At 33.8% G+C, this 15,146-nt stretch overlaps 1 protein-coding gene across 2 annotated transcripts in view; it reads right to left on the bottom strand.

Moving 5' to 3' along the window:
- The window catches only part of LOC133182105 (peroxisomal ATPase PEX6-like), a 35,370-nt gene extending 20,567 nt beyond the window's left edge, over window positions 1-14,803 (bottom strand). For both annotated transcript variants that reach the window (XM_061316833.1, XM_061316834.1), the window contains exons 1-4: window positions 13,525-14,803; window positions 12,928-13,103; window positions 12,420-12,460; window positions 12,121-12,260 (exon numbers count right to left, since the gene is read on the bottom strand). In XM_061316833.1, coding sequence (XP_061172817.1) covers window positions 12,121-12,260; window positions 12,420-12,460; window positions 12,928-13,103; window positions 13,525-14,766 — 1,599 coding nt within the window. In that variant the 5' untranslated portion in view covers window positions 14,767-14,803. The remainder of the gene's footprint in view (window positions 1-12,120; window positions 12,261-12,419; window positions 12,461-12,927; window positions 13,104-13,524) is intronic.
- Window positions 14,804-15,146: the final 343 nt, after the last annotated feature.

Genomic DNA, 15,146 nt, shown 5'->3' with positions numbered 1-15,146 from the left:
ATGTAAACTTAGAGTGGTATTTGGGTTATACAGTAAAACACGCTTACTGCGAACAGACTTAAAAAAGGAATTGAAGCATATAGTGAAGTGATTTTCATTCCCTGTGGTTTTTAAACATACTGAAAACTAAACTGAAAAATGAATACATTTATAATGAATCAAAATTATTTGTCCCTGGCACTTATAAGCATGTTTTACTGTAATGACAAAATAATGGGGATTTGTTTTCACAGTGGCTGTATATTGTGAATAATTTAATAAGTCGATAGCAACTTTTCAGTTTTAAACTAATCTCGTTCAAGCAGATGCTTGTCTGTCTCCGTAAACTCCAACGAGCAGGAGTTTATGGAGACAGTCGAGCATCTGCTTGAATGAGACTAGTTTTACACATGCTATCTACATGATCTAAGTGGTAATTTTTTTAAAAAAAATATGTATACTGGTATATTATTTAAAAAGTACATATTATACAAAAAATACCGACTAACCATTTATGAAAATCATAACCCGTCATCCCATACTAAACCGGTTACTATATTTCTGACTGATTAGATGGTTACCCAGTTGACCATTGCCATCCCTAATAAATTTTTTACATGTATAAGTTATGTGCATTTCCTTTGTGAAATCATGAAAAAAAAACCTCCTAATTAATCCCTATTTATATTATATTTTGTAATTGACTGCATGTAAACATCTATTTAATAGAGTACTTTTTACAAATAATACACGGAAAATGTGACAGTATCTTTGAACTCTGTTTGATGGTTTCATTAGGGGTGTCAATGAATATTCGAGTACTCGACTATCATTCAATCATTCTGACTATCGACTAAAATTTGTTAAGTTGGTTGTTCGTTTAAAATTTGCTACTCTTAAATTCAATGTAAAAAAAAAATGGATCTGCTCAGTTCATTTATTAATGTATCAGTGTTCAAACTCAGGGAAAGGCTTAACCAGTCTTTGTTAATTGTTCAAAGGAATTTTGTTGTTCGACAAACATGCATTGGCATACTTTAAAAGATGCAAAAAATCTCATAATTAAAATTTTGTTTTTATAAGAGTTACACTTTAATTGTTTAACAATCACGGGTCACTGACAAGACACATTCAAATGGCTTCAGGTAAGAAATCAATAACAGGTAAGAAATCAATAACAGGTACATGTACTAGCAGCAGGAAAAGAAAGGATAAATACGAGCATTTGATGTACTGTATATAGATAAAATGTGCAGTAAGTGATTTTTTTAGAGCCGACTTGGGGCCGAAATTCGGCCCCAGTCCCAATTGAAAATATGCCTGTATTTTCCCAAAATGTAATGGAAGTTTTCCCAAAGAAAAACTTACAAAATATGTGATCAAATTTAGTTTGTTTATTGCATGTTTTTCAAGCAGGTTTTGTTGTTCAGGTGGCAGGGGATAGTTTCATACTAAAGACCCGGTCAAATTTCTTAAAGAATTGAGATATCCCCTGTTTGATGTGATATTTATGTAGAAAAATGATTAGAATAATTATGGGACACATTTGCATTGTACCAGAGTGCTTGCTGAAATAAATGATGTGCAACATGTAGGTGTCAGTATGACGCTTATATACAGAGCTGTAAATGCGAACCTAAGACACATGGTCAGTTGCAGAGGAAATTCACTGAAAAGCAGTAGGCCTTAGAAGAAGGTGTGTATCTCAGAGGAAAGGTGAATGGCTCCATATCAATTGGTGAATTTTTATTAGGGCATGCATTGATTTACAGACTACTGGGTGTTTTATCCTGCTCGCTCGGGCCTGGGGGTGGGTTGTATGGGTATGACTGAGGCCCAAATCTTGGAAAAACAAGCCAAAATTTGGTGTATTTTTGGTACATGTGCACTCTACTAGGCAATTTACATGTAATTTGTTGACATAATTTGTGAGCCATGGGCATATGAAGTGTAATTAATTAGCCCCTGGAAAATTGTCCCCATGTACATGTTTTTATGGATCGCATGTATATGTGTACCCCCTCGTCACATGTTTGGCATTTTAAAAAACTATCCTCTGCCACCTTCAAGAAAACACCAATTTTCAAAAATATGTAATTTAGTCTAATTCTTCTCTAAATAAGTTTATTGATGTATGCCATTTTCAAAACTCACCATATTTCTTTTATTTGACTCTTATTCATTTAGGTAGAGAGACCTAAACACAAGGGGGGTAAACCTTTCCCAGTACACATTTTCAAAGAGTTTGAAGCATCAGCTTAACAAATTTTAACAGAGTAAGGCAATTTTTGTCTGAGAAAAATTTATTTGTTTGAAAATAATAGTTTGGGCACTGTCACATATATTTTATCAAATTTTGATGCAATATCACTTAGTATTAATTAAAATTAAAGGGGCTCAGTTATTGCGATATCACTCAAATTATAAACTTACTCTTTTTTATATGTATTTTCACTAAATATCATTATTTTGAGAAAAGAATGAGTCAGTATGCAAAAATATCAGTTCACAGAACCACATTTATTCAAACAATTGCTGTGCTTTAATTTTTTTTCAAATTAGACCCATCTTACTTTTGATAATTACATAAAAAAAAATACCCCCCTCCCCTTCATTTTCCCCCTCATTTGTCTTCTATAATGTGATAGAACTTAAACTTTTCATTATTTTCATATAGATTATATATTTTTCTTTAAATTATAACAAAACAGATGGTCTTTTTGCATATTTAATGAACAAAATATCAGAAATATGTACATTTTCATGTAATTATTGGATTCTACTAAACACCTGAAATTTACTCACAAATGCCAAGTAAGGACAGGATGATCACTTTAATTATTCAGGGGAATCAAATGCATGTATTTGATAACTCAGATACATTGAAATTGAATGGAAATATACTCAGAAAAAGGACAGTCAGTAAATCAGATTTCCACAGTATATTTTCTATAGAATCAGGTAATGGTTGGAGGGGTAGGGTAGATAACTGCAATTTTCAGGACACTTCTTCTTGAACCTTTAATGCAAGAGGGGTTTTTGTATATTACAATAAATATCCTGAAAAATAGATTAGATTTTCTTTTTGCAAATAAGCTATAGATGTATAAATTCAAGCAATTAAGAGGTAAAATGGGATTTCTCAAAACATCAAAAATAGGAGAGTATGTGTTTCATGTGAGTACATTTCATGAAGGCATGCAATTCTTATTGAATTTTTTATATGTAGCTGCATTTGAAATTGATCAAAGTTATCATTAAACACTGTTTTGATAAGAAATAGATTCTTTTGGATTGTAGGAGTTGGTCATTTTTGAAGTAACACAAAGAATATGGGGTTAAGGTGGTTGACCGACAATTGGTGGGGTCACTTATTGCCTTTAACTTTTTTATTTTTCATTGAAATAAGACATATTAAGTATATTTTTACTCAGAATTGATTGCACTTTCTAAATATGGAAAGTTATTTTAATTAAAAAGCAAACTTTGAAAGTTAAAGGTGGCAGGGAATAGTTTCGTACTAAAGACCCAGTCAAATTTCTTAAAAAATTGAGATATCCCCTGTTTGATGTGATATTTTATGTAGAAAAATGATTAGAATAATTATGGGACACATTTGCAGTGTAGCAAAGTGCTTGCTGGAAAAAATGATATGCAACTTGTAGGTGTCACTATGATGCTTATCATATACAGAGTTGTAAATGCGAACCTAAGACACGTGGTCAGTTGCAGAGGAAATTCAGCTGAAAAGCAGTTGGCCTTAGAAGAAGGTGTGTATCTCAGAAGGAAGATGAATGGCCCCATATCAATTGGTGAATTTTCATTAGGGCATGCATTGATTTACAGACTACTGGGTGTTTTATCCTGCTTGCTCGGGCCTGGGGATGGGTTGTATGGGTGCGACTGAGGCCCAAATCTTGGAAAAACAAGCCAAAATTTGGGGAGACCCCAGGTGCATTTTTGGTACATGTGCACTCTACTAGGCAGATAGGCAGATTACATGTAATTTGTTGACATAATTTGTGAGCCATGGGCATATGAAGTGTAATTAATTAGCCCCTGGAAAACTGTCCCCATGTACACGTTTTTATGGATCGCATGTATATGTGTACCCCCTCGGCACATGTTTGGCATTAAAAAAACTATCCTCTGCCACCTCAGCCAAGTTGGATTTCTTCATAATTAGATAATTCATACCACTATTGTTCTTGATGCAAGTAATTAGATAATCCATACCAAGAATAGTCTTGATTAGTTATAACAATTGTTTGTTAAAGTAATACAAAGACAAAAACAAAGCTTTTTGACAATGCTTTTTAAGTGATTGGGCTTTCTGGGAGATTCCCAATTTAGCCTAATTGATGCTGAAATTCCCAATTCTGAGGGCCCCAGCCCCCAGTCCCAAAGTACTGAAAAAAAGGCAGTAAATATTATATTTGAAATGAAATACATTTGATACATATATTTATTACTACAAAAATGTTAATGATTCAATAATTTGTTGTATAATGGTTATAACGTAGTTTAAATATTGTACAGGCTAGCAGTCTCTTAAAGACAAAAAGGAAAATGACATGAAAAATTAATTTAAATTTCAGCGAGTACTCGACTTTCATTTGACTAAAGCCTCTGACTGTGTGACTTAGCTGTCCGAGTAAAATTAACATCGCTATTTATCATTTATAAGTTGTACAGTTTTTTTCTTATTTTAAATGAGAAATTTCAATTTCTTTTGGATAGGTGTGACTGCCATCTGATAACTGAAATTTGATACCAAGCATGACCATATTTGCCAGAAGAGCATCTGTTTGGAGATGACAAAGAATAAGCAGCATAGTGAAATTTAAACAGTCACACAAGGATAAAAGTCCTTCCATCTAGGATTATGGACACATCAGGCCTTAATACATTAAGAACTTGTAATATATGTATTTTTACAAAAAAATTTAGAGAGAACTGCTATTTTGGCATATACAACAACAAATGTTAACATATGTGCATATTTCAAATGACTTCAGTGCTAAGGGCATGTACATGAACGAGGATTGTTAGAAAAGTTTGCGGACACATTGATTTAAGGAAAATTTACTGTGCACTTTGAAAAATGACCTGTCTGAAGAAATACTTTTTTAATAGCTCGGTGCTCTCCAAGACTTTCAATGACATTGCAATTCTCAACTTTGTGTTTTCACATTGATCATCTATAATTAGCGTGAAACAGTCATAACCCCTCTAATTTAATTCAAAATTTTGCAACATGCCCTCTTTGAATATTGTAGCGACGTGTAAAATATCATTAATTTTTTTGCAATACAACAGTGCAATTTTTTATTTCAAGAAATTGGTCTGATTTCAAAATAGCTTTGATTACAAATAGACAACTCTAAGATACATAATTCTTTTTATCTTTTTAGCTCTTGTAAGCCAAAGGCTCAAAGAGCTAATGCTTTGGCCATTTGTGCGGTGTATGTAAACTTTTTAGCTCACCTGAGCTGAAAGCTTAAGTGAGCTTTTCTGATCACCAGTTGTCCGTCGTCTGTCCGTCTGTCTGTCCGTCCGTCTGTAAACTTTTCATATTTTCATCTTCTTCTCAAGAACCACTGAGCCAAATTTAACCAAAGTTGGTACACAGCATCCTTGGGTGAAGGGGAGTTTGTTAAAATGAAGGACCAACCCCCTTTACAAGGGGAGATAATCAAGAGAAGACAAAAATAGGGTGGGGTCATTAAAAAATCTTCTCAAGAACCACAGGGCCAGAAAAGCTGAAAGTTATGTGGAAGCATCCTGGGGTAGTGTAGATTCTAAATTCTTCAAATCATGGCCCCCAGGGGTAGGGCGGGGCCACAATAGGGAATCAAAGTTTTACATTGAAATATATAGGCAAAATCTTTAAAAATCTTCTTCTCAAGAACCACTGGGCCAGAAAAGCTGAAACTTATGTGGAAGCATCCTGGGGTAGTGTAGATTCTAAATTCTTCAAATCATGGCCCCCGGGGGTAGGGCGGGGCAACAACAGGGAATCAAAGTTTAAAATATATAGGCAAAATCTTCAAAAATCTTCTTCTCAAGAACCACTGGGCAAGAAAAACTGAAACATATGCGGAATCATCCTGGGGTAGTGTAGATTCTAATTTTTCAAATCATGGCCCCCGGGGGTAGGGTGGGGCCGCAATAAGTATTACAAGGGAGGGAGGGTCTGGTGAAGAACAGCAAGGCCAAAGTAACTCAGGTGAGCGTTGTGGCCCATGGGCCTATTGTTAGGATATGGGCCATAACTCAAGAACCCCTTGGCCAATTATTGTCAAATTTGTCACAGTGTATCCATGGCCCAAGGGCTCCCGTTAATAGTAAACTTAGGGTTGTGACCCTTAAACAAGGGGAGATAATTAGGTAAATAAAACCAAAAGTACTGGTTGCTAAAAAATTGTCTTCTCAAGAACCACTGGGCAGATTATCACCAAACTTTCACAAAAGGATGAGGATATATTGTAGATTAAAATTTGCACAGGGAATCGCTCTGGGACAAAGGGCTTGGTCTCAAGGTCACTTCAAAGTTGACCAAAAATTACATTTATTAAAATGTTGATATTTTGCTTACTATAAGGACTAGGATCATCAAATCTTGTCAGTTGATGCATCTAAGGACCTCGTATCATGTTGACTCAAAAGTAGGTCATGGTTACGTACTTTTTAAATTTTGCAGCCATTCTTTTTCAAAATGATTTAGAGGCATATTTTGAACAGTTTCAGGCCTATTATCATCAAACTTTTTCAGTTGACAAATGACAGAATGAGACCACTATTCTTTAAATTTGCTTGTTATGTCTTAGGCTCATAATTTACATTATATCTACTGCAATCAACTTCAATGGATTCAAATATTTTTAATGAATTCTTATTAAAAAAATTTACTTGAATATATGTGTAATATACATGTACATGTAAAAGATTATTTTAACATGTTACAAAAATTTAAATATATGTGTCTTTTCCCCCCTTGTAAAACATTTGAATAAATGAACCCAAGAAGTACAGTAAAACCATTTTTTCTCAATTTCAACTGGACCAAGATTAAACATCAAGATATCCAATGACTCCAGATAACCATGCAGGGTAAAAAACTTAAAGAATAAGGGGTTGGGAGTACCAACTCACTTCACCATATAAATGGTACATGTATTTAGATATCAGTTTTTGAGATAATGAAGTTTAACTTTTAAGTTAAAGGCTAAAAAAGATGTTATGTTAAAATTTTCCACAAGTGACACCGTGTCTTACTGAGATCATCCCTGTGCATTTCTTGTAAGAGTATTTTTCTACTTACTGATTGTCAAACAATGGATATCCTCAATCAGTAACACATTTGGATTACTTACTATGTAGTTATGCTGTGTAAATGTTTTGTCAAGCAATTATTATGACAGTGATGTAGCAAAACACTGATGATTCTGTAGTATGACACGTGTTACTAACATGATTGCATCAAAGATGTTAGATGAACAGAAAAGTCGAGAAATTAAAAATCAAAAGTCAAAGTTCAAGAAATGAGGGTCTGGGAGTATTAGTGTTTTGGATACAATTTCAGGAGTACTGTTGGAGAGAGTACAGTTGAATTATATATCCTCATGCTCACTCCAGATTCAGAGTTCCGGAGATGAGGTCTCTTGATATTTGGGTCAAAGAAGAAAGAGAATGTTAGCAAAGTTGACAATCTAAACAGAAACATGTAACCTTTAGGTGGAAATTAAACAAATATTTATCCTTTTATTTCGACGTCAACTTATAAGCTAAGAAGGAAGACCCACTCGTTGCTTTGCAACGAGCTTTGCTCTAGTTATTATTATTTTTTTTTTTTTCCCCTTTTCTTTTCCGGGCGATTTCTCAGAGATGGCTGGACGGATTTTCTTGAAATTTTCAGGGATGATAGAGAATGAAAATACCCCTAGGAGTTTTTTTCATTTTTTCAAAATTCACTTCCTGTCGTCAGATATGTCCGATTTCCATTTTTTTCAAAAATATTTTGTCCCAGTCATATCTCAGAAACGGTAAGAGGTTAAGACACCAAACTTATATGGTTAATAGATCTTGAGGAGTAGGCAAATCCATTTGGGTTAAGAGCGTCAGCCGTCACTTCCGGTCGTCACAGGAAGTGATAATAGAAATCGAAAATTTCAACTTTTCTTTTTTGAATCTTTTTCTGCATCACATTATTGCATTTCATTTGTAGTTTCGAAATATGTTGGTCTCACCGGAAACAAAAACGTCAACTTCCGGCTATAAGCGAAAAACTGCATAATTTGAGTATTTTTTTTGAATGTCCGCAAAATGAGAACTTGTCCGAGTGATATCTCAGAAACGGTAAGAGATTTAGACACCACACTTATAGGAGTATTAGACCTTGAGGAGTAGACAAAACCATTTGGGTTAAGAGCATCAGTCGTCACTTCCGGTCGCCACAGGAAGTGATCAAAGAAATCAAAAATTTCAACTTTTCTCTTTTTGAATAAGACTTGCATCATATAATTGTATCTTTTTCACAGTTACGATAAGTGTTAGTCCCACCGGAAACAAAAACGACAACTTCCGGTTATAAGAGAAAAACAACATAGTAGGGGTTTTGAATTTTTCCCCAACATATCGCTTATAGAGAGAGTTCTTTAAATGATTTTTATGTATGTTATTGAGACTGCAGATGTCTAGATTGACGTCAAACATCTTAGTAAAATTCACTTCCGGTTGCGTATTTTCCTGCCCTCAAATTGAGATTTTATTCACCTAATTGCTCAGCACCAGTAAACGACTGAAATCCAAAACTTTCAGGATTGATAGTCAGTCACCAGTTTTTCTACATCATGTGAAAATCGTACATTGCCGTCAGTTTCCGGCGTGACCGGAAGCGATGCAAACAAGGTGAATTTTCCAAGTTTTTTTTTCTTTTTACAGAAATGTTTGGCTAATGCAGATGTTAGATAGACTAAAACCATGCAAATTATTTTCACTGGAAGTGCCGGCCGAAAAATCGGAACATGAGTAATTTTTCATGAAAACTTTTAGGGATGATCAGTTGTGAATAATTTAGGTGTAGAATGAACATTTTATTTGCTCCTCTTTAATTTACTCCTCTTTCCCCCCTCCCCTTCCCAAAAAATCAACAACAAAAAATCAAAAAAAAAAAAAAAAAAAAAAAAAAATCAGATTAATATCAGCCTAGAATATTTTTCTAGAACTCATACAACACCTCGGATCGACATAACATTTCGAGGTATTGCAGAAGATATCTGAAAGAAAGTTTCCTGAAAATTTGACGGTGAATCTCTGAAGTGTATAGAAATTATGAATGTTTACGGCCAACACTATATCTTTTTTCGTATCTGAAATTTAGATGCCGATGAACATAAAAATTAATTAAAGCTTTTCTCGGTTATTTCTTCAGTTGTTATGAATAGCAGTCGATTCTCTTGATATGATATGATATTTTAACACCAAGCATTCTTGCTTTCTCTAGTATGTGGAATTTATTTCAATTTTATTTAGAATTAATATTAATCGAATGAATGTCGAAAACAGCGATTTTTTCCTAGCAAATAAATTTTCACGCTCTCATTGACACATTTTTCTTTCTAAAATCCCTATCTGAAATTTTAATTTATGCTACTTACATTTAATTCAATCCACACAGAGATGCTTATTTTAATCTTACCTATTATTTTAGGATATTCAGTCACATCCGAACCCGATCCGAAATTTTCCTATATTTGTAAACAAAGTCTCGACACTGCAGTTCTAATGCATCATAGGCTCTGAATGATTAACTCAATGCATTCCAAATATAGACCATCTCAAATGATTTTTTAAACCGAAAATCTGCAATTGTATTATACACCAATCGTGTTTCTCAATCTATTCAATACTGATCACTACATTCCATAACAAACAAGAGAACACGTGCTTTTATTCCTATTTATTCTTAAACAATTAATTTACTACCTCCATCTTCATCAGAATACGTGGTCTAGTGGTTAGCGCGCCTGCCTTACAAACCAAAGGTTTTGAGTTCGATTCCTGCTGGAAGGACATTTTTTTTTTCATTTTCAGCTTTTTTTGCAAACCAGTTGACAAAAGAGTCAAGAAAACGGAAGACCTGTTATTGCCTAGGCAATAAGTATCTAGTTACTCATTATATATTTTTATACGTCCGTCTTACGACGGGACGTATTATGTTATAGCATTCATGTTCGTCCGTCCGTTAGCTTTTTCATGTCCGGCTCATAACTTTAATACTATTAGGCCTAGAATTATCAAACTTTTTCAGCTGATACATCTAGGGTAGAAGGTGTATCACACATTAAAACCAGGTCGCTCTGACCTTTAATAAAGATGCTATGGACAAATATGGAAAAATCATAACTAGAAAACCATTAGACTTAGAATCAAAAAACTATGTCTTTTAACTTTTAAATTACACAATCCCAAAAGATGTCGGAGTATTGCAGTATCTTTATTAAAAAAGTGTTAAATCAAGAAAATACTAGTCTTATTTTTTTCATTATGTTCTTTACAGCAATCTGTAACAACAAAAATTCCACCTCTCCCATGGGTGTAATGATCAGGCACTGGTCAAGGAAAATTTTGATAGCAGAAAATTGCATGTCAAATTAGAGAGAAATTAATGAGTTTAGTGTGAGGAGATAACTGGTAGAGCATCTCTGATCAAGCAGGTGTTATCTACATCTCTTGGGAATTGGGCAAAAGGAATCAGTCTCTTAATTAATTGCTTGTGTTGTATTGAATTGTTCTTGTTGGCTAGTCTTACTTTCAAGATAAATTTGATGTAATTAGAACTAATTTGATATTGTATATAATAATTAAAACTTATACGATATTGTATAATATAATTTAAACTAATTATTTATTGTACATTAATTTTTTTATTTGAATTTTTATATCTTTACAACAAATTGCAGACTGTCTTGTCTCGCTAAGATGTCATTCAAACAAATGAATCTATACTGTTTATGATAATTTAACAATATTTGATGGGCATATCATGCGGTGGTGGGGCACTTTATTTAATGAATGAAACTAAGGTGCAGCCTAATAAAACATCAATACTAATAATTACAGTGTCTTTTATTACATTGAAAAAATAGTTTGCAACTATCTGCCATCTTTGTGAGACATGACACTCTGCAAATTGATTGTTGAAAAAAAAAATATCATAATTAATTATAGAAAATCAAATTGATTTTAATACCTTTATATCAAACTCATTTTAAAAATAAAAGGCTGGTTTTAGTAACTATGTATTTTGACAGACATAAATTACAATTAAGAGACTTAGACAACAGAGATCTTTATTTCTTTCTGCCCAATTCCTCTGAGATATAGATAAGACCTGCTTGATCAGAGATGCCCTAACAGCTTCCCACACTGAACTCATTAATTAATCTTTAACTGAATGCATGTCCACTCATTACTCCCAAGGGACAAATGGATTTATACTATCTGCTGTGTAATGTAAAAACTGTTTTTAATACTTTGTGTTTTTTTTTAGTTCTATTAAATGAGTAGTTTTAAACTGTAGTTCACATTTTTGTACAGATGTTCTAGATTCTATGTCTCAAACCTGAGACTTGAACCCGAAATGACTAAGTCAATAAATGAAATTAAAAAAAAAACACCTGTAAAATGCAGAAAAATTATCAAATAATGTTGAAAATACCAGGTGCACATCTTCACATGGCAAATAATAAGTGTACAAATTTTCATACAAATCTATGCAATAGTCTCTGGGAACAGATCCAGACAAAACCACATAATAAAAATGAAAAAAACACCTGTAAAATGCAAAATAATTATCCAATCATAATGAAAATACCAGGTGCACACCTTCATATGGTGAATAATAAGTGTACAAATTTTCAGACAAATCCTTCCAACAGTTTCCAAGAAATGGTCCGGACAAAATCTCGTCTACAGACAGACGGACATGCTGATTCCAATATACCCCCCCTAAACTTCGTTTGCGGGGGGTATAAAAATCTGAAAATTCTCTGCTTTTATGGTTTGAAAACAATTATTCCCTTTAGGTCAGCTAATTACTGACCTACAAATATTTGAAATGTTTTAATAACATCATACCTGTACAACACGTGTAGTCCTGTGATCACAGATAAAGCTAGGAAAGAGGGATGGAGGTCCTTCCAATTTTACTACTTTGAAAAACACTGTTGGAAATCTTTTGTCTGAGTCACTAAGAGCTGAGCAGAACTCAGGGTCATCTTAAAAAAAATAATTAAAAAAAAAAAATCAATCAATATATTGATTAAATAGTTTGTATCTGATGAAATAAAAAAAAGAATCAAAATATGAAATATCATATAGTGAAAGCCAGTCATTATAAAAATATGCTTAAGCGAATGCAACATGTTAAACAGTACCTTGGCTACGGACAGGTAAAATATCTCCTTTAGTTAACAATCTGTTAAAGAAATAAATTTCTGATTAATCAACAAAGGCTATCAATTTTCTTTGTAAAAGTTTGCAACATGAGTTTGAATGTCATCAGAGTCAGAATTTATTTTAATGAGAATTGTCCACATACTGTAAAAGTGGCATTTTTAGCGAGCTGCAAATTTAGCAATTTTTCCTAAAAGAAAAATGGTATTTAATTTTAACGAGAAGTGATTTAAACATTTTGTAATGCCTAGAAAGATAAAAGTAACCTCAAATACGGAGTGAATTGTTAGCTATATTCAATTTTAGTGAACTCAACACCCATGCTAAAAATGCCAAAATTGAATCCTCGCTAAAATTCCTGATAATATACAGTATCTTACATTTTCTTTAAAACAAAAAAAAAAAAAAACAAAAAAACAAAAAAAAAAACAACACCACAAAAAAAATTCATTACATTAACAGAATTTAATCAAGGATTTGTTTTATGACCTTGGCACTCTGAAGTAGGCCTTCATGGCCTCAGACTTGATCTGGCGGGGGCTGTAGTAAGGGGAGATAACAATAGAAATGCTGACTTCTTTAGCCGTGGGAATCTGTGTATTCCAGGAGGAACTGATAGATCCAAAGTCCACCTCATGTTCACAGCTTGATGTACATTCATATCTCTGTAATATCAAGCAGAGATTTTAAGTGTAAATTATTGTATTTACTTTTCATAAAAGTGACAAATACACTGTATAATCAGTGTACACTCATGTATTCAGAAGTAAATATGAAAAAAAAATTAAAAGGCAATTAAATGGCACTATTCTTTTTTTTCTTAAATATGTCAAATACTTGTACATTATAATTAAAATATGAATTTCACAGGAAAAGTAATTTTTTTACCTTAGTTTTAATGTAGTTCATCATCATGTATTTATATATTGTATGATGGGTAACTTGTTATACTAGGTTTAATTTCTTTCCAGTTCTTTCAGATAACAATATATTAAATTCTGTGCCATAAGTTTATGAAATGCAATGAATTTTGCATTGTAAAACAACATGCTACAAATATGATCATATAAATATGTGTTTATATACCTCTATCTTAAGGTTGCATGGCACTTTCTTTGAAACCATTCCACAAGAGTTCTGCAGATTGAATATCAATAATGGAGACACATACACTTTATTCACACTAGATAATGGAGCCACTCGGTCAGAGAGACATTTGACAAGTGCTAGTCTGTATGATACGACTGTGGAGTTTGACATTTCTAAAGAAACTTTTACCAAAGTCTCTTCAAAGAAACCACTTTGTAGCATGTTGATTTTGGACACTCCTATAATATACATTGGATCAAAAGTAGTTTTCTTTTGCACCTTGCACAAAAGTTTTCTCCATAAAACATGTTGCTGTACAATTTCAAAACCATACAAATTGTTTTTTATTTTTGAGCTGTAAGAACTTTTCTTTACTCCTATGGTCTTTGCATTCAGGTCTAGTGATGTTGGTTTTAAGGGCTGGCAGAAGTCAGACATGAGAAAGTGTTCTAAGGTTTTTACAGCCTTTGTTGGACTTTGAAGCACAAAGTCAGAGTCAGGGCTAGCTGGCTCTTTATCCCCGATGTAAGACAAAACTAGCTCCGTGTCGACAGAGAGTATGCCCTGACGTAAAGGGCAACATTCTAGAATGTGCATGTGATAATACATAGCTGGACTAAATTTATCATCATGAAAGAATAGCTCAGGGTAAGGTGCAAGAAATATGTCATTGACTTTCAACAAAACGGCATGTTTGCAGACTTCATTGACCATTGCAGCACTGAAATCTATCTTCTGCAACCATTTAAAGGTCACATAGTCTGTGACACCAATAACAACTTTTTGAATGGGAAACAAATGAAGGCATCGCACGTAAACATCTTGCTCTTCATCAAGTTGATAGTGAGAGACAAATTCATCTGAACACTCCACTTGAATTTCGTCAGTGTCTTCGTCAATGTCACATTGCTCATCAATGATCCAACAGAATGCCGTAACGTCGACATATTCTGAAATTGGGTCTGTGAAGTTGTCTAACTGGTCTTGTGTATATGAAGCTGAGGGAGAGAATGGGTATTTATCCCCCAGAATGGGAGTTGACGCAGGGGAGGCGGAATGCAGTGATGTCTCTTCCTGATGCTTCCTTTTGGCAACAATGGATAAATAAGAAACGTGTTTGTCATTTGAAATCCCAAGTTGAAGTGCATGTGGTCTGCAGAGTCTCACATGCAATGGATGTCGATCAGCAGGATAAGACACTTCGCAAAATGACGCTTTTATTCGCTTGTGTGCATACATTTTGACCGAGGAAATTCTAAATATTTTTCTTGGTACATCGATCCCGACGCATATTCAAAGTCACTGGGGTATACCCTTCACATTGCATTCATTACACCTGACTTCTTTCTTGTCACGGGTTCCTGCGTGGAATGGACGATGCGTGTTCGTGCTGGTTATCCGAAAATTATTTTTGGGCTTCTCCTGGCTTATGATTGTAATCGACATCTAATTCGGTAAATATCATTAAAATCTTCTCAAGAACCACTGGGCCAGAAAAGCTGAAACTTAAGTGGAAGCATCCTGGGGTAGTACTGATTCTAAATTATTCAAATCATGACTCCAGTGGGTAGGGCGGGGCCACATTAGGTTTTACAAGAGGGAAATCAGGTGAAAAACAG

This window comes from Saccostrea echinata, unplaced genomic scaffold (assembly GCF_033153115.1).
Source record: "Saccostrea echinata isolate AGI-Se365-2 ecotype Australia unplaced genomic scaffold, CSIRO_AGI_Sech_v1 ptg000009l, whole genome shotgun sequence".
Taxonomy (NCBI): Eukaryota; Metazoa; Mollusca; class Bivalvia; order Ostreida; family Ostreidae; genus Saccostrea; species Saccostrea echinata.
The sequence above is the reverse complement of the archived record's forward strand: the minus strand, read 5'-3'. Positions and strand labels throughout refer to the sequence as shown.